This window comes from Mauremys mutica, chromosome 3 (assembly GCF_020497125.1).
Source record: "Mauremys mutica isolate MM-2020 ecotype Southern chromosome 3, ASM2049712v1, whole genome shotgun sequence".
Taxonomy (NCBI): Eukaryota; Metazoa; Chordata; order Testudines; family Geoemydidae; genus Mauremys; species Mauremys mutica.
This window is the reverse complement of record NC_059074.1, coordinates 42130554-42150608: the sequence shown is the minus strand read 5'-3', so window position 1 is coordinate 42150608 and position 20055 is coordinate 42130554. Positions and strand designations below refer to the sequence as shown.

Here is a 20055-nt window from a genome sequence, read left to right as displayed (position 1 = left end):
AGTAGGGTCTCTAGGCTGGAGGTAGTGATTTCCTAAACCCTTAATAAATCTAGCAAATATGGAAAAAAAACTTCTATAGTCAGATGAAAGGCTGATATTGCAGCCAAATGGACTTTAACTGGGCTAATTGATAACCCTGATATCTTCAGATCCAGGAGATAATCCAGGATGGCTGAAAGAGGCACAGATCCAGGCGGGAAGTAGCAATGACAGCACCAATGGGAGATTCTCTTCCATTTCTGCAGATAAGCAGTACAGGTTGACTTCTTCATACCATTCAGTAACACCTGTTGCACTTTGTCAGAGCAGGAGGATTCTAGCCCATGAATCATCAAAGAACCATGCCTGCAGGCAGAGAACCCCTAGTCTGGGGTGAAACATGAGTCCCACATCCTGAGAATGGAGACAAGGAATGATCAGTATCTTGAGCTGTGGATGGATGCATAAATGAGGTAGGTAAGGCTAGCAAGCTTGTCTCAGCGGGGTGGTACTATAAGGATTACCCTGGTCTTGTCCCATATTATTTTGTTCATCACACTGAGAGTTTGTCTTCACTACCACACTAAGTCAGCGCCACTGCCATCAACATAGCAGTGCCGATTAAGCAGATCTGGTGAAGAAGCACTAAGTTGATGGGAGAGCGCTCTCCCATCGACTTCAGAACTCCATCTCAATGAGAGGCGGAAGCTATGTTGACAGGAGAGTGTCTCCCATAGACACTTTAAGTCACTGTAAGTTACGTCAACTTAAATTACATAATTTAGGTAACTTTACCAGCATCACTTAGATCAACTTAAAGTATTGGTGTAGACAAGACCTCGGTATCAGCAGAGTTGGAGGAAATGCACAGAGCAGAGCCTTCTTCCAGGAAAGAAGAAAGGCATCCCTCAGAGAGTGGAGGTCCAGACCCCTCTTGAGCAGAAGAAATGGCACTTCTTGTTTCTGAAGATGGAATATGCTGTGGAGGATTTGAGGGTCTAGCACTCATTCATAGTCCTAACAGAAGTCACTGTTCTGAACACCTGGCAGGAGACCAAAATTTGGATCTGATGAGCTATGCACCGGGTTCCATAGCTTCATGGCTTTGGTGCACAGAGGGGACTCTTGCTCCTCCCTGCTTGTTGATATAAAACATGCAGGACACATTGTCCATCACAACCCTGATTTATTTGCCCTGATGAGAGGTAGGAAATGGAGGCAAGCCTTCCTGACAGCCCAGAGCTCCAACATAAGAACATAAGAATGCCCATACTGAGTCATATCAATGGGCCATCTAGCCCAGAATCCGGTCTTCCAACATTGGTCAATGCCAGGTACTTCAGAAGGAATGAATAAATGAACAGAGCACATAATCATCAAGTGATCCCCTCCTCATATGTAAGCTGTTCCATACCCCTAATCATTTTTGTTGCTCTTTTCTGAACCTTTTCCAATATATATCCTTTTTGAGATGGGGCGACCACATCTGCATGCACTATTCAAGATGCGGGCATACTATGGATTTATAGAGAGGCAATATTATATTTTCTGTCTTATTATCTAGCCCTTTTCTAATGATTCCCAACATTCTGTTAGCTTTTTTGACTGTTGCTGTTTTCAGAGAACTATCCAGAATGACACCAAGATCTCTTTCTTGAGTTGAACAGCTAATTTATCATTTTATATGTTTAGTTGGGATTATGTTTTCCACTATACATTATAACATTGAGTTGCCATTTTGTTGCCCAGTCACCCAGTTTTGTGACACCCCTTTGTAACTCTGCAGTCTGCTTTGGACTTAACTATCTTGTGGATGACACAAAGCTGGGAGGTATTGCCAACACAGAGAAGGACCTGGATATCAAACAGGAAGACCTGGATGACCTTGTAAACTGGAGTAATAGTAATAGGATGAAATTTAATAGTGAAAAGTGCAAGGTCATGCATTTAGGGATTAATAACAAGAATTTTAGTTATAAATTGGGGACACATCAGTTGGAAGTAACAGAGGAGGAGAAGGACCTCGGAGTATTGGTTGATCACAGAATGACTATGAGCCGCCAATGTGATATGGCCATTAAAAAAGCTAATGCGGTTTTAGGATGCATCAGGCGAGGTATTTCTAGCAAAGATAAGGAGGTGTTAGTACCGTTATACAAGGCACTGGTGAGACCTCATCTGGAATATTGTGTGCCATTCTGGTCTCCCATGTTTAAGAAGGATGAATTCAAACTGGAACAGGTACAGAGAAGGGCTACTAGGATGATCCGAGGAATGGAAAACCTATCTTATGAAAGGAGACTCAAAAAGCTTGGCTTGTTTAGCCTAACCAAAAGAAGGTTGAGGGGGGATATGATTGCTCTTTATAAATATATCAGAAGGATTAATATTAGGGAGGGAGAAGAATTATTTAAGCTTAGTACCAATGTGGACACAAGAACAAATGGATATAAACTGGACACTAGGAAGTTTAGACTTGAAATTAGACGAAGGTTTCTAACCATTAGAGGAGTGAAGTTCTGGAACAGCCTTCCAAGGGGAGTAGTGGGGCAAAAGACATATCTGGCTTTAAGACTAAGCTTGATAAGTTTATGGAGGGGATGGTATGATGGGATAGCTTAATTTTGGCAATCAATTTGGCAATTGATCTTTGATTATCAGCAGGTAAGTATGCCCAGTGGTCTGTGATGGGATGTTATATGGGGTGGGATCTGAGTTACTACAGAGAATTCTTTCCTGGGTGCTGGCTGGTGAGTTTTGCCCACATGCTCAGGGTTTAACTGATCGCCATATTTGGGGTCGGGAAGGAATTTTCCTTCAGGGCAGATTGGCAGAGGCCCTGGAGGTTTTTCGCCTTCCTCTGCAGCATGGGGCATGGGTATCCTCACTTGCTGGAGGATTCTCTGCACCTTGAGGTCTTCAAACCACAATTTGAGGACTTCAATAACTCAGACATAGGTTAGGGGTTTGTTACAGGAGTGGGTGGGTGAGATTCTGTGGCCTGCATTGTGCAGGAGGTCAGATTAGCTGATCATAATGGTCCCTTCTGACCTTAAAGTCTATGAGTAGTTTTGTAACATCTGCAGATTTTGCCATCTCACTGTTTACCCCTTTTTCCAGATCATTTCTGAATATGTTGAACAGTACTGGTCCAGTACAGACCCCTGTGAAAGCCCTGATTTACCTCTCTCCATTCTGAAAACTGACCATTTATTCCTACCCTTTGTTTTCTATCTTTTAACCAGTTACTGATCCATGAAAGGACCTTCCCGCTTATCCCAGGACTGCTTGCTTTGCTTAAGAGCCTTTGGAGAGGGACCTTGTCAAAGGCTTTTTGAAAATCTAAGTACATTATATCCACTGGATCACCCTTGCCCACATGCTTCAAAGAATAATAGCATATTGGTGAGGTATGATTTCTCTTTACAAAAACCATGTTGACTCTTCCCCAACAAATTGTGTTCATTTATGTGTCTGATAATTCTATTCTTTACTATAATTTCAACGAGTTTGCCAGGTCCTGAAGTTAGACTTACTAGCCTGCAATTGTTGGGATCACCTCTGGAGCCTTTTTTAAAAATTGGTGTCACATTAGCTATTCTCCAGTACATCTGGTACAGAAGCTGATTTAAATGGTAGGTTACATACTGTATTTTCCACTCCATGCATCCGATGAAGTGGGTTTGAGCCCACGAAAGCTTATGGCCAAATAAATTTGTTAGTCTCTAAGGTGCCACAAGGACTCCTCGTTGTTTTTGCTGATACAGACTAGCATGGCTACCACTCTGAAACATACCACAGTTAGTAGTTCTGCAATTTCACATTTGAGTTCCTTCAGAACTCTTGGATGAATACCATCTGGTCCTGGTGAGTTCTTACAGTTTAGTTTATCAATTTATTCCAAAACGTCCTCTAATGACACCACAGATTTGTCACCTAAAAATAATGGCTCAGGTTTGGGGAATCTCCCTCACATCTTCAGCCATGAAGACCGATGCAAAGAATTCATTTAATTATGTTCTTATGAAATTATCCCGACCTATAGTGCATCATAGATATTTCCTGTGCAAAAAATGTATGTTACATGGAAGAAGGCATCTTGTAGGCTGAGGACCAAAAACCAATGCCACTTTTTCAGTGAAGAAATTATAGGTGCCAGAGTCACCATCCTGAATTTTTGAGACTTTACGAATTTGTTTAGAAGTCTTAAAAATCTAAGATTTGTCTTCGCACTCCGTTCTTCTTTGGTGCAAGGAAATACTTCCAGTAAAACCCTTTGCCCATGTGAGGGGAAAGGACCAGCTCTATTGCTTCTATCCTGAAGAGAGAGTTCACCTCCTGTCTTCATACAAGCTTCGTGAGAAGGGTCCCTGAAGGAGGACAGGGAAGGGGAGTGGAAGGGTAGGAGTGATATAAAATGGATGGTATAGCCCAATGTTATAACCACTATGACCCACTTGTCTGTAGTAATCAACCTCCAGGCATGTTGGAAATAAGAAGGGTGGTCTCCATATGGAGGGTGGTGGGCAAATGGGTGCAGCTGTAAAACCAGAGATGTGGGAGGATTCGAACCCTAGACCAGCCCATCAAAATTTATACTTAGAAGATGGTTGGGTGGTTGTGGAGGGTGGGTGAGCAGCCCTCTTTCTCTGAAACATGTCTTTTCCTAGGGGCTCGGTGGATCTATGGAATCCAGAGGATTTAGCAGGACATAATCTCTAGGCAGTTTATGATCTACTAAACTCTCTCTTATTTGTAGGTGTATATATGCCCAGCGAATGTAAAGTGGCTCAGAAATCCTTCAGTGTATGCAAGACCTCCTCTGTGGTCTCCGAGAAAAGCTTATGGCCATTAAAGGGGAGGTCCTCTTCTTTTCTGAGAAACCCCAAGAGCTGGAGCCATGATGCCCTGTGCATAACTACTGCCATGGAGATGGATGTGAAGGCAGTGTTTGCAGCATCCAAGGATGCTTGAAGAGCAGTCTTGGACAATGGCCCTCTGAAATTATGGACTGGAATTGCTACCCATGTTCCTGTGGCAGGTGCTCAATAAAGTCTGTCAAATCTATTATAGTTTGTAAGTTGCTGTAAGTTCTCTAGGGTAGACATAGTGTTTAGCCTTACTAACTACAACTCTTTCTAACTATACTAATATTACCTTAAGAAGAATATGAAATAGCTGAGGCATGCTCAAGGTGGGCAAGTTAGAGCTCCATCTCAGCCCAAGCAATAGAGAAGGAACTAAGGGTGGTTTGTTCACGCATTCCTATACCGCCTTTGTCTGCCACAAGGAGGCACAGGGCACATGCCTGGGCCAAATGGGCACTGCTAGCAGAAAAATCTCTGATCCGGGGCTTGAGAGGTACATGCGCACCTGAAGTGGAGCACCCATAGGAACATTACACAAAGAAGAAGAATACCTGTTGGTCATTGATTTCCTCTGTAGTGGATACCAGTTAATAGCAACCCCGATATTAACAACATTCAGTTAATAGCAATATTTTGCCAGGAACTGATCCCATCCCATTGACTTTAATGCTAATGGAATAGAGATGTTGGCAACAGGCATGCTGCTTATTAACAACTATGCCAGGGCAGGGCTCAGCCCAGAGAGTGCAGGGAGAGGTTCCACGCAGCACCAGTGCCTTCAGTCCCTGTGGAAAGCCTGAGCAGCCCCTCTCTTTACTACTGCCAGCCTGCTGCTGGCCATCCTACCCCACAGCACCAGGACTCCAGAAGAAGGGGGGGCTGCAGCACGGAGAGCTGCGGGCTCATGGACTTCATTCTACCTCTCCCTGTGCTCTCAATGCTATACCATGTCCCAACTCAAGGGCCCAGGCTATACACATTGTAAGGGTTATCGGTTGTCTGCTACTTTATGAACCCAGCCACAAGCGCTCAGGATCTTGGGCCCACTTGACTGTAAGTAGGGGTCACCAAGCCCCTGATATGGAGGAAAAAGGGACTTTGCCACCCTTGCAGATCTAGTGTGCTGCGTGGGGGGGGGGAGGAGGAGAGGGGTTGTTCACATAGAACAGTAAACATCCAAATAAATAATAAAATAAATAATTAAAATTAAATATTGGGTGGAGATTTTCAAAGCTGACAGGCATTTACCACAAAACTCCCACTGAAATTAGTGGGAACTTTGTCATTAGATCCCCTGGTCAGCTTTGATAATCCTAATAATAATAATTAATACATTCTCCATCCAAAAGGCTACACTGCATGGTTCTTTACTTCTCTGAACCACTGCCTCCTCCCCACTAACACAGAAATCCCAACATACGAACATGACAATGACAAAAGTCATCCTTACCTTGCCTTCCATTATAGTCACCACATCGGGCAAACCTCCTATCACTTTACCACGATCTAGGAATTAAATAATAATCATACTATAACAAACCATCACAAAGTCTGAAAGAATTTATTACTCACGAAATATGTTAATCTTTACAAATGCTGATGTAGTATTAGCAATAAATTGGTGACTTCAGACCAAAAGGAAATTCTTGGGCGGTTTCAAGCATCTAGGAGGCAGTATCTTAAAAATAGGATTTGTATTAAATGAAATATGAAAATAAATACTACAATCCATACAGTATTCCTGATGTTATTTATTTTAATATTAACTATTTTATGCTTCCCTCAAATTTTTAATGTACAATGTGCCACAGATTTTTATACCAAACATACAATTGCCTCGAAGACATTGTTAGAGAGACTCTGACAGCTGAGTATGGAACAGTATAAGCTTTTGGAACACAACAAAGCAAGAGCAATTTAGGTTTTTAGCATCCAGGTGGTAGCTATCATTACGTTTCAAAGTCAACATCCCAGTGTGATGAAGGAAGTTCACAACTTTTAAATTTATTGTTTCAGGCTCTCTAAGAAAGCATAGCAGTGGTTTACCCACCCAGGTCTCATTTGGCAAGTTTCCTTTGCAACTAAAGAGGATTAGACACAATTTTTGAAAAATGACAGCAAATTCTGTGGCCAAATTCTGCAACAATGTGTTGGTTCTGCTGTCATGGAACTATGAAAAACATGGGAACTTGGAATTAAGTTTGCCAAATTAAAAAAAAAAGTCACAAGATTAGAAGTAGATTCTCTCTTAAAATATGTAAAATATACTTACTCTTCTCAGCAAAAGCCACTGCCCTATAGTTGGGGATGGTGGAAAAGAAAAGAAATAAATTAATATTGTACTGTATAATTAAGACACAAACTACAGGATCTAAATAAAAAATGTATGGCTTACTTGAGTCTCTGGAATTCCGCATATGCATCATCAAAAGCTGTAATGAAATATTTCAGTGCATTATATAAAATGTAACATAGTTCTTATCTACAAGTAAACATAAATGTTGTCACTCATTCATATGTTAATGTTCTTTTAAAACTTCTCATAAAATTACATAGTACCAACATATCAAATGAAAACTGAACATATGGGGTCAAAAATCAGTCCTGGTGGAAATGGTCTCAATGCTAAGGTATCCAGAAAAGTTGGGTCCACTGATAGCATGGCTGAATTTGGCTGATAGCTTTTCATTTTTATAATTATTCTTCCACTTAATCCAGTTTATGAAAATGCATCATACCTCAGAACTACAATATATTCAGTATTCTACCTTGTCCAGATAGATCAAGCATGCGCTTATGGGATTCTTTGCCATCAAAAATTTCAAAGGTGTATTTCCCTTTGTCCTTTTCAGTGGGCTCACATATCTGCAGCCAGGCAACTTCTTCACTACCTCCAATCCTCATCTTTTCACCAGAAGAAACCTTAGACTCCCTCGAAAAATGAACAAAAATATGTTTTAAAATGCTTTGATGTACATTCTTTATAAAATATTTGGCTATTAAATTTATAAAGGATAACATAATGCGCTTAAAATTACAAATAAACTACAACTACTGAGAACAACTTCACAGTGAATTCTTTTTTCTTCCCAATATGGATATGAAACAGTTCTGAACCATAAAAGTTAAAATATCAATCTTTGGATTGTAATCTAACTCTCTCTCTCTTTGTATATATAGTGTGAGTTTGTGGGTGCATGTCACACAAACACACACAGTATATATAATTATATATGCTGTTTATAGAGAGAGAGAGAGAGAGACAGGCAGTTTTTTATAGACCCACAGATAGTTATATACATATGTGTATATAAATACACACACATTATATATAACGTTTGTAAGGCTTTTTGCACATCATAACAAACATGTAAACTAGTATGCAATATATCACAACGCTAAACCAGTTTGATGGGGAAACATATTAGCAAATTATACCCCTTTCCCAATGTACAGAATCTTTTTCTTTCACCTATATTAACTTATTTGAAATAATTTAATAATAAAAGTAGTATGAACTTCAGCATGAAATTTTAGATTTTCTTTTTGCAATAAGATGAATTTCTGACACTTAGGGCCCAAATTTGAATTCCTAATACCAGCAAAACTACCATTGATTTCATTGGGAATGACTGCAGGGCTGGGTCCAGGCTAGGGTTGCTAATTGTCTAATCACTCAAATCCAAACACCCTTGCCCCACTCCCTATCCCGCCCCTTCTCAGAGGCCCCGCCCCGTTCCTCCCCTTCTCAGAGACACCCCCCCTTCACTTCATCCCCCCTATTTATATCACTTGCTGTCCCCCTCACTCACTCACTTTCACCAGGCTGGAGCACGGAGTTGGGGTGCGGGCTCTGGGCTGGGGGTGAGAGGTTCAGAGTGGGAGGGGGCTCTGGGCTGAGCCTGGGGCAGTGGGTGGGGATGCAGGAAGGGGTGTGGACTCTGGGAGGGGGTTCAGGGCTGGGGAAGGGGACTGGGGTGCAGGAGGGGTGAAGGGTGTGGATGCTGGGAGGGAGTTTGGGTGCAGGAGATGGCCCTGGGCTGGGGCAGGGTGTTCGGGTGTGGGAGGGGGGTCAGGGTGCAGGATCTTGGAGGGGGCTCAGGGCTGGGGCAGGGGGTTGGAGTGCCAAAGAGTGTGTGGGGGTGCAGGCTCTGGCTGGGTGACGCTTACCTCAGGCGGCTCCTGGTCGGCAGCGCGGTGAGGCTAAGGCAGGCTCCCTGCCTGCCCTGGCCCCATGCCTTTCCCGGAAGCGGCCAACATGTCCCTGCAGCCCCTGGTGAGGGCAGGGGGCTCCATGAGCTGCCCCTGCCTGCAGGCACCATCCCAGCAGCTCCCTAGGCAATGGGAGCTGCAGAGTCAGTGCTCAGGGTGGGGGCAGCTCGCAGATCCCCCTTCACCTCCCTCCCTGCGATCCTGCCGTAGCCCATTGCATTGCCAGACTTTTAATGGCCTAAAATCTCCTGAATTGGCTTCAGTAGCCTTTGGGAGATAGAATCCGATTCCAGGAGACTCCCAGTGAAACTGGGAGAGTTGATAACCCTAGTGCAGGTCCATTTTGATTTCCACATGGATGAGCAATATCTGTTGGGTTCCATCTATCTTCTTCTCCTTTTATGACCAGATGGCCCCCACCTACAGGTATCCATAACTCATACACCCTGCGGTGTCATTGTGCCTTTGGCCCCTCAGGTTGAGGCATCTCTTTTCCACACTTATTTGTAAAGCTCCATGGCTTTTGGTGATTGCTGTTTGTGGATCAAGAAGCAAAGGGAAGTGCAAATTTCTAAAGCAAAGACTGGATAGGGTGTTTAGGGAATCCAACCTATGCTTTGGTACACTGCCATCAGAGATGGGATGGGACTCTGGGTGATCAAAGATAAAACTCTGTCATGGAGTCAGATTTCTATTTATTTCTATTTATCTGTTTCTAGAGGCGTCTGAAGCTCAGATGAGTATATGTTCAGAGAGGTTCCTGGATGTGCAGTCTTGTGTATCATCAAAAGCAATCACTGGTGGCACTGAGCCTGTGAGAGTCTATTTTTTCTTTGCTATAGTTAAGGTTGCAATATGACTTTCATTTTAACCTCCTCAGAAAAAAATCCTCTTTTTGGGGCTGAATCTCTCCATGCTATCATCCCAAAGCCTGAAGGGCTTGGGGGAAAGGACAAAGACTTTTTTCAGTTATCAGCGCATTTTTTAAAAAGTAAATATTTTCCACTCAAAAAATAGCAAAGTAAAAAAAAATTGTGCGAACAAAGTATTTCAAAAATAGCTGAACTTCATATATGTCTTGCAAAAACATTCAGTTATACTTTCCTATTGCAACCAGATAGTTATACTACCAACCAACACAGAAAGGCAGAGAAGTATATACTAGGAAACTAAACTACATATCAGAGGCCATATTGTGCCATTCCTTTTAAGCAAACTTCCCAATTAAAAACACTGATGTAATTATATTGCTCCAGACTATTTCCTAAACTTTCTCTTGTCTCCCGTTAGCCAAACTTAATTTAACATGGTCTGTACTTCCTTCCTTCTTCTCAATCATATTTGCCCTGGATTAATTTTTAAATTGATAAAGTCAGCATTGAATTTCTCTTTGACTGAATAAATAATGTGTCCAAACAAGATTGATTTGGCCTCATACCTACAAAGAGCTACCTTGATGAGAAAAGGAATTTTTTCAGCGCTCTTACCTTTTCGGAAGAGAACTAGTTTTAGCTCACTAGACCAGATAGATATCTGCCTAGAAACTATGTTATGCTCCCCACTGAGCAATGAGTGGATGATTGCATGCTGGCTTTAGGATTTCTATGCATTGTGGTGGATGATTCAGTGCTGACTGGAAATCTGCATGCTATGCTATGTGCTGGGCTGATGAAAAACAAAGATTGTCTACCTTCCTTTTAAGAATGGGTAGCTGGAATTTAATTTAAAATAGAAAGTCAGGTTTTTTTAGTCTTTGATTTAACTCTAAATAATTCTGGTTTATAATCATTCTGTTTATAGCAGGATTGTAATTTCCCTTCTGTCTTAGCTATAGCTACTTTTTTATTTTAAAAGACAAAATTGTGCGTAAAGCATATTATGCAGTTGGGCCCATTTTTAGTAACTGTGTATACATAAGTCTGTTGATTCCTCCACTTTACCAGTGTTCTGTTATATAGAATTCTGCCCATATGCACTAGATAAGGGTTTGGTGTAAGCTGCCTTAAATCTCCAGCCACTCATGAGCCAAGGCGAATAGGCAAATAGTTTTTCTGCTTTTTAAGTCATATTAACAACACATTTGTTCAAAGGGTGAAACTTATTTGATACTAAGCTCACCTTATGAATAGTCTTCATGGATGCTCTCCTTGTGCTCCTTGAACCCAATTCAGTACTGTTATTCCCATTGTATGTCTGTGTTTCTTCGTGGAAATCAATGGCTTTACATGAGCATAAAACTGGGGTAACGTGTTGCTGACTCAGGCCATTTCTGTCCAATTCAAACTACTTAATTTCCTACACTCTCTCTGGTGGATATCAAGGAATTACTATGTTTAAAAACATTATCCTGCAAACTCTCCTTTCCTGTGGATGGCACAATTGACTGGAACTTTGGTGATCTTCTGTTCCTGGCTCTGCTACAGACTTCCTTTATGACTTTGGGCAAGCCACTTGATAGCTCTGTACCTTCGTTCCCCCTCTGTAAAATGGGAATGATAATACTTCCTTGTCTTACAGAAGCATTGGGATGATCAATTGTATGGGATGTGCTATCTGAATGTCATAAAAAAAGATAATAAATAAAAATAAATCCTGCAGACCTTAACATCTATTTAAATCTCCCACTGAATTCAGTGTCTGGCCAGCCACTCTCACTTACTTCTGATACCAGTTAGCTTTCATTTCATCTGCATAGTACTTCAGGAAACATTGAAGTCTTATTCCTTCTGGAGTGCAGTGGACCTTCAATGGAGAAGCAGATTTACCTGCATAAAATAAAACATATTCCTATTAAAGAACACAGTGTATTGTGGTGCAAAAAGACAAATCGGGCTTTCATAATACTTGCCCTCTCAACACATGGGTTCACCTACAAAAACTACAATTATAGTTAGGAAATAGTTATTATCTTGGTGTAGACTGGCATAGTTTGTTGATTTCAGTGGAGCTATGCTAATTTACACCTGCTATGGGTCTGGTCCAGTATCATTCTTTTGTTGCTGTTTATTAAGTTTATTACCAGTATGATTATTTTAAAAGTAATAAACTATTTGAATAATGATGATTAAATAATATTGATCTGATACTGATTTCACACCTATTTTACACAGACGCTGCTCTGTTGGCACCTTGGAGTGACTCCTAAGGTGCATCAGTGTCAGTGGGATCAGAATCAGACCTTCTCTATATTGTATAAATGGTCATTTGTTTACCTGAGGTTAATATGAAGAAAACTATAAATAATAGCCCTAAGACATTTATAGTAACTAAACAGTACAAGCCAGGTGGAATAATTCTTTGTTCCCCTTTAATAATGGAAATTAGCAAAATCAAATCCCTATTTAGAAACTTAATAATGTGCCCATAATAGGATATGCATTGTGATTCCCAGAATTTCCCGCTTGCCTCAGGCTCTCACGATTTTAATATCAAAATATTACATGAAAGTCAGAGACAGAATTTACTTACCAATGACCCTGCTCATTGCCAGGATTATATCATCAAACACTGAGGAGAAGAAAAAAGGAAACATACCAACAAATAGTAAAAATTGTTCAGAATGTAGCCTTGCTATATGTAAAGTGGTATGGAAAAATCACCACATTAGGGGCGAAAAAGAAATTGTTTATGTTGGCAATAAATCATTCTATATTACCCACATATTTTAACTAACTCTGACACCATTTTACTGAGCAATGTTTGGGAAGACACATTAAATTGGAACAGTCCACCACTATCTCAATCATTTTTAATGACATAAAACCCTCTTTTGCTACCTGTGATCTAAGCTGGTATTTTGGACCAGATTCTGCCTCCCTTACTAATGCATATTTTCCTCCAAGAATAGTTAAAATCTACTTGAGGAAGAATGCTTGGCTCAGTCCAAGATTGAAGGAATTTGGTTCAAAGCCGATATAGTTTCTGAGTCCTCTAAAAATAGCAATAGCAAGAACTTTGAAATTAACTAGAGCACAAGAGTTTCCTGCATTATCCATTTTCAAGGGAAGATGATTTGCCATTTTTTGAAGAATTGTTAGTCATGCATTACTTCACTATAACAAATTGAGCGTTACCTTTTCCTGATATATCAAGAGTAGTCACATCCTGACCTCTGTCATCTGACACTGTTGCCTTATATTCACCTTGATTCTTTTTAGACAGCTAGAAATAAAACATGGCACATTTGCTGTATAACTGAAATTAGAGCTGGGGATATAAGCAAGTACTAGACCATTTTCTATATCAAAGATCTTATTTTGAATTGCTTCAACAATGACTACCAATGAGAAGAAACTCAAGATTAGGTCTGGTAAATAAGCTCTATTTATTTTATTCATGCATGCTAAATCACTAATCCTATACTATAATACAAAGTTAGCTCAATTATCTATCAATAGGTTACGTCTCTCTGATGTTCCATATAAACAAATACATATGGCCTAAGTAGTTTAGTGAGATCCAAAAGTCAATTAAGTCTAAAAAAGATACTAATAATGGGTGACTTCAGCTATTGATGTATAAACTAGTCAAATGGGACATGTCATTGGGACGAAGTTTAGAGAGACAATTTCTCTTCAGACGAAACGATTGCTTTCAGGAACATTTCGTTCTAGAGCACATAAGAGGCCTCAATATTCAGGGCTTTGGAGCTGTGCTCCAGCTCTGCTCCAGCTCCAGGCAAAAACCTGCAACTCCACTGCTCGGGAGCTGCTCCGCGCTCCAGCTCCAGGCTCCACTGCAAAGCCCTGTCAATATTCCTGATTTAGTTCCAGTAGCACCCCATATTTGGTTCAAGAAATTACTGTACCATAGTGTCACTATCCCCAGAGAAGTTACATATTAAAATCTAGTATAGTGACACTATGGTTTAGAAAGGGAGATTTTTTTTATATTTTTTTAAATTAGGAAGTTGGTCAAAGTCAAAAATGGGGAAATCTAAATATTTGGACTTAGCATGGAGGTTACATAATAGAATCATAAGTCCTAAACAAAAACAGAAGCAGGAAAACAGGAGGAAAAACACAGTGTATCTAAATGTCAAGGCAAAAGAAGTTATTCAAGCCAAACAGATATCCTTCAGGAAATATTAACCCTGCACAACTGAAGCCAAGAGAAAGCACATAAACTATTGCAGATAAATTGTAAGATGGAAGTTAGAAAAGTTAATGGGGTCTTTGAAGGGCAAATAACCAAAGATAAAATAAAGTGACAGGGAACCTTTTACAGTCAAAGCAGGAAATCTGCAAGGGATCACTGGGTCTGCTGGACTACTAGGGAGCAGTGGGGGCAATTAAGGAGAATGAGGCCATTACAGAGAAGTGAACATAATCTTTTCACATGAGTCTTCACTATAATGGATGCTGGGGAGATTCCTACCTCAGACCTATTCATTTTGGGCAGTAAAGATGAGACACTGTCAGAGATGAGATGTTTGACCAAATTAATAAATTAAGGAGCAACAAGTCATCAGGACCACATCGTATTTATACACGAGTCCTGAAGGAATTGGTTGAGCGGATAATAAAAATGGGCACTCTCTTATTAGCGCTAGCTATTATATCAGTGAACTAGAGTGTAGCAAATGTACCTTCATTTAAAATGGCCCATAGAAATACTGAGTTGACACTTGGCTTAGGACTCAACCTGGTAAAATGTTATGCAGAAATTGTCACTGATAATTGGTAGATTATTTCATACCCTTGGAATAGTTAGCTGGCACACTCCTTTCTGTAAATCAGGCAACTCTTTAACCTCAAGCCCAGAACCATCCTTGTACCATTTGAAAAATGTCTCCTTCTTAGTGTTTGCCACCTGCACAACAGAAAATGCATATATTATTATATGTTGACAGAAGACATCTCCATTTAACTGTATTCGCAATACAAGAGGATACATTTTTCTATTATCTATTGTGTACATCAGATAAGCACCGTATGGAACAATTACAATTAAATTGTATTGAGTCAAATCTTGTTCCTAACACATCTGTAGCATACAGATTCCATGGCCTGAGTTCCATGGCCTGTCCTGACTCTGGTTACAGAGCACTACAGAATCCTGAAGTGCATTCCAGAGCTGCACCCGTTCCACATGAGCACTAACTTCTACTCTCTGTCTAGGAGGCAGAGTTCGGTACAATTCTTTCAGGCCTATGTACATTATGCGGCTGAGTCTAATCCCCACAAAGGCCCATTTACATTGCTTTGGCAGGGGTCTTAAAGAGAACAGGAGCAATGCCAAAAGAATGCCCCCAGGCTAGGTTGGCACAGGGGCAACATGTTCAGCCAGACATCATCCTGCTATGGTCAGGCTGGGGTGGGGGGTGTAGCCAGGGATGAGAAGGGGCAGTTATGGTAGAAGGGAAAGTGGCTGGATCATTTTGTGCTCTGGTTGTTCTGGCTACAAAACTATCCATTGGCAGCTGTGAGGAAGGCTCAGGGGGTAAGAGTGACCTTCTTGAAGAAGCAGTGGCCTTTCATTAGTAACATGGAGAAAGAAGTTACAGCTGTGGTTTCAGCATTGATTGATGTTTGAAATATAGCTGTGTATCAGGTGACACTTAGAATACTGCTGGATGGGCAAGTTTAAAGTGTGATTTCAAAGAAGCAGCTAAAAGGAGAGTGACTAAAAGCAGAAGTTCAGCACTCTTTAGAGGTACTGCCCATGTAATTTTTATGTTGTTTTATGACATTTAACAGGTCTCTCAATAAAAGGTTTGTCACTCAGAGTTTTGCAAGCTGCACTGTTTCAGCTTGGTTGCATTCACATACTAAACAAAGTTACACCAGTGTCATAAAATTAAAGGCAGGTCTAATAAAAGGATGCTGGGTTTCAGCAGATGTACTCTTATCTAACACGGTGAAGCATTCAAGGAATGTTGAGTTCAGAGCCTAGAGGATAAAATGAAAGAGAAACTGATTTTTCAAATCTATGGTTATAAAATGTACGGCAAGCAAGCTTGTGACTTCTCTTTATTGTGTATTTTTACATCCCTTTCCTGTGCCCCCTGAACAAACAGGACCTACAATTGCAAGCCTGGTTCTTAAAGTGAGTTTTGATTTTTTGTACTAATTGCACAAGTTGTGGGCAATGATTACTGCAATTAATTTCTCTCAAAGTCAATGGTGCAAAGCCAGCTTACCCCAGCTGAGCATTTGGCCCACTGTTTGGGAGTTTTCTTGGCTGCCCGCAAGAGTGGTTTATTCGCCACATAGTGTCTAATTCATGATCTCAGTGAGTGAATGGGATACAAATGATGTGTGAAATGTAGTAAATTTTTCTGGCATTTTCTTTATTCTTTTGTTAATCACTGGAAAATGTGAACTCCAGTGTAGATGTGGTTGTTGCTGAGCTACTAGTCAGAGAAAGTTATTTACTTTATAGTAACTGGAGGTTCTTCAAGATGTGTGGTCCATATCTGTATTCCACTGTGGGTATGCATGCACTCCATGCACCCAGCGCCGGAGAATCCTTGGTCTGAACATGCATTCTTGCACACTTTGTGCCTCTGACCAAGGAGATAAAGGATAGGACAGACTGACCACCTCTTCAGTTTCTTCTCTATCATGAATGAAAAGACAATCTGAAGCAGGGGGGAAGGAGGGCAGGAGTGGAATACATACGGGAACCACACATCTCAAAGAACTTTTAATTGCTATAAAGTAAATACTTTCTCTTCTTCTTTGAGTGCTGGTCCCAATGTGTATTCCACTATGGGTGAATGACAAGCAGCACTCAAGTAGGAGGAGGGTATGAAGATAAGGGTGGCACAGCCAAATGAAGGACCACCATTCCAAAAGATGCATCAGCAGAGGAGTCCTGTACCCTGGCACAATGTTTCACCAATGTGTGGATAAAACTCCATGTAACTGCTTTGCAGCTATCAAGTAGAGACACTTTTTGAAGTGATGCTATAGATGTTGCACTCTTGTGAAATGAGCCCTTACCCCAAGAGAAGGGGGAAAAAATCAGTCAGCAAATAGCAGAGCAAAATACAGCCCGAGATCCATTTTGAGAAAATAGAGTCTAACCCCAAACTCTTTCTGCTGTGGTGACAGATAGTCTAGGAAACTCTCTGATTGTTTTCGTTCTCTGCAGGTAAAAGGCCAAGGCTGACTGAACATCGAGTTTCTTTTCTTCTGAATATGCATGAGGTTCTGCAAACAACACAGGTAAGTGAATTTACTGGTGCAGGTAAAAGGCAAACTACTTTGGGGGTGAACTTAATGAAACTTTGTCCCTCAGGAATATAGTAAAGGGGGATCTGCCATCAGGGCTCCAAGCTCACCAATCCTCCTGGCTGAGGTGATCACTACCAGGAATTCAACTTTAATGGAAAGGAGAGACATGGAGCAAGAAGCTCCATGTTCAACGGGAGGCTTAGCAAGTACCGAAAGAACAAAATTCAAATACCATCAAGGACCTGGCTTTTTTATTGGCAGAAGGGTTTTGATTAGGCCTTTCCAGAATCTGCTGTTCAGTGGGTGTGCAAAGATCAAGGTACCCTGTGAAGGTGGATGGCATGCACTGATTGTGCCAAGTGGACTCATAAGGAGTTGATGGACAAACCTGCTGTCTTTAAGGAAAGTATATAGACAAAAATAAGAGGCATATCTGCAGCTTCTGGGGGTATATTTGAAACACCCAGATAGAAAAATGCCTCCAGTTGGCTAGGTAACATTTTCTAGTGGAATCTTTTCTACTGTTAGAAAAGATGTTCTGTACAGTTTCAGAGCATGATCATTCTAAGGACAAAGCCGATCCAAAAACTAAGCCCTGAAATGAAGCAGATGCTGGTTGGGATGCTTGAATTTGCTGTTTCCCTGCATCAGGAGTTAGGAAAATGTCAGAATAATGATCGGTGCCCAAGATAACATGCATGGGAGGCTCAGAAACCAAAATTGTCTGGGTCAGTTGGGGGCAAGGAGAATGATTCATATTCTGTCCTGCTGAATCTTTTGTAAGACCCAAGGTAGGAGTGGTAATGGAAGGAAGGTATCGTTCAAGTGGACTGACCATGGAAGAAGTAGAGCATCACCTCTGGAGCAGTATATGCCACACTTCCTGTTCATTTTGGGAGGCAAACAGGTCTCCGGTGGGGGTCCCCCACTAAGTAAAAATATTATTCATCACAGTGTCGTTTGCTGAGAGAGTACACTAGGTTCCCTGAGAGGTAGACTGCCGATAGGGTGATCCGATTGTGTGATGTCTGACATTATGAGGGCATGGTGACCTTAAAATGAATGGGAGAAAGGCTTCTCAAGCCCTTTGAACTGGTTGCAATTCCAGAATATTGATGTACATCTTGGACTCTTGAAATATCCAGGTGCTCTGTGCTGTACAGTGTTCATGTGGGCTCCTCAACACAACAGGGAGGCATCTGTAATGATCATCCTATGTGGTGAGGAGGCACGGAAGGAAATGCCCACACATACCTGGTGGGGATTTTTCCACCATAGCAGGGATATTAGTTTGGCTGGAATACTCACTATGGTGCTCCTGGACTACAGATTTGGTAAGTACACTGGCTGAGGCCAGGCTTGCAGGCAACCAAGGTGGAGCTTGGCAAAAAGCATGACCTAAGTGCATGAAGCCTTATGATCCAGGAGAGAGAGAGACAAATCTCGACAAGTACTAAAGAGTTGCTTATGACTTGGTCTATGAGATCGTTCGTTGCCTGAAACCTGTCCATTGGCAGGTAAGCCCTTGCTGCGACTGTATTTAAGGACATCCCAATGAAGTGTAAAGTCTGTGTTAGAGTGAGGATGGATTTTTTGGAATTTGCATGGACCCTAAAGAGATGAGAAGCTGCAGCATTGTCAAAGTCGACTCACAGGCTCTTGGCTTGTCTTGGCAACAAGAAGCCAATCATTGAGACAGGAGAAAACAGTGAAATCCTAGCATCTGATATAGGCTGCTACTACAGAGAACACCTTGGTAAAGACCCTGGGGGCAGCAGCAATTCCAAAAGGGAGTACTCTGTAATGAAAGTGGTGGGTGCACACCATGAATCTGAGAAACCGTCCATGAGCAGGATGGATGTCCATGTGAATGTAGGCGCCTTTCATATTGAGAGCTGAAAACCACGTCTTTCTCCAGGGATGGAATTATAGATGCCAATATGATCATATGAAACTTTAGTCTGAGAATACAACTGTTGAGATTGCAAGGATTGAGAACAGGTCTCCAACTGCTCTTCTTTTTGGGTACTAGGAAGTACGTTGAGTGAAAACCCCACACTTGGTACTGAAAAGGAATCCGCTCTATTGCTCCTTGCTGTAAGAGGGATTCTACTTCTTGTTTAAGAATCTTCTCGTGAGAGTAGCCCCCAAAAGGGGGTGCGAAAGGAGACTGGAGGTGGTACTGATGTAAACTCTATTGTATAGCCAGAATGGATGACATTCAGAACCCATTTGTCCTTTGTTATTGCACTCCAGGTGTTGAAAAATAGTGCTAGACAAACCCCAAAGGGTGCATGGGGATCAGCAGGTGTTGAACTTAGTGGTTTGCAGCTCTCTATCTCCCATCAAAAACAACACTTAGCTGAGGGTTGGGATTGGGATGAAGAATCTGCTGTGGAAGATGTTGGGCTTTTCAACCCCATCTCTCTTTTGGGGTGGCTCATAAGGTCTCTGGTGGTAGAATTGAGTCATTGGTCAAGGCTTGTATAATTGCCTATGAATTTTTCTGTTGGGAGCAGGAGTATATATACCCAGGGAGTGGAAGGTGTCTCTGAAATTCTTCAGGGTGTGCAAAGACACATCTGTCTTCTGGTTAAACAGATGAGTCTCATCGAGGGGCAGGTCTTCAGTGGTGTTCTGAACCTCTCTGGAAACACTGAAGCATGAAAGCATGATTCCCTGCACTATATTATAAAGGCAGAAGCCATCACCCTTGGAGATGTATCAGCTGCATCTACCATTGATTGAAAAGCAGTCCTGGCAACCATCTTGCCTTCTTCTATGAGAACCTAGAAATTAACTCCGTCCTTCTGGTG

At 41.4% G+C, this 20055-nt stretch overlaps 1 protein-coding gene across 1 annotated transcript in view; it reads right to left on the bottom strand.

Moving 5' to 3' along the window:
* The window catches only part of MYOM2 (myomesin 2), a 112635-nt gene that overhangs the window by 10301 nt on the left and 82279 nt on the right, over window positions 1-20055 (bottom strand). The window contains exons 29-36 of the mRNA XM_045010421.1: window positions 14757-14870; window positions 13133-13220; window positions 12528-12566; window positions 11719-11824; window positions 7616-7779; window positions 7243-7279; window positions 7120-7142; window positions 6298-6353 (exon numbers count right to left, since the gene is read on the bottom strand). Of these exons, the coding sequence (XP_044866356.1) occupies window positions 6298-6353; window positions 7120-7142; window positions 7243-7279; window positions 7616-7779; window positions 11719-11824; window positions 12528-12566; window positions 13133-13220; window positions 14757-14870 (627 nt within the window). The remainder of the gene's footprint in view (window positions 1-6297; window positions 6354-7119; window positions 7143-7242; window positions 7280-7615; window positions 7780-11718; window positions 11825-12527; window positions 12567-13132; window positions 13221-14756; window positions 14871-20055) is intronic.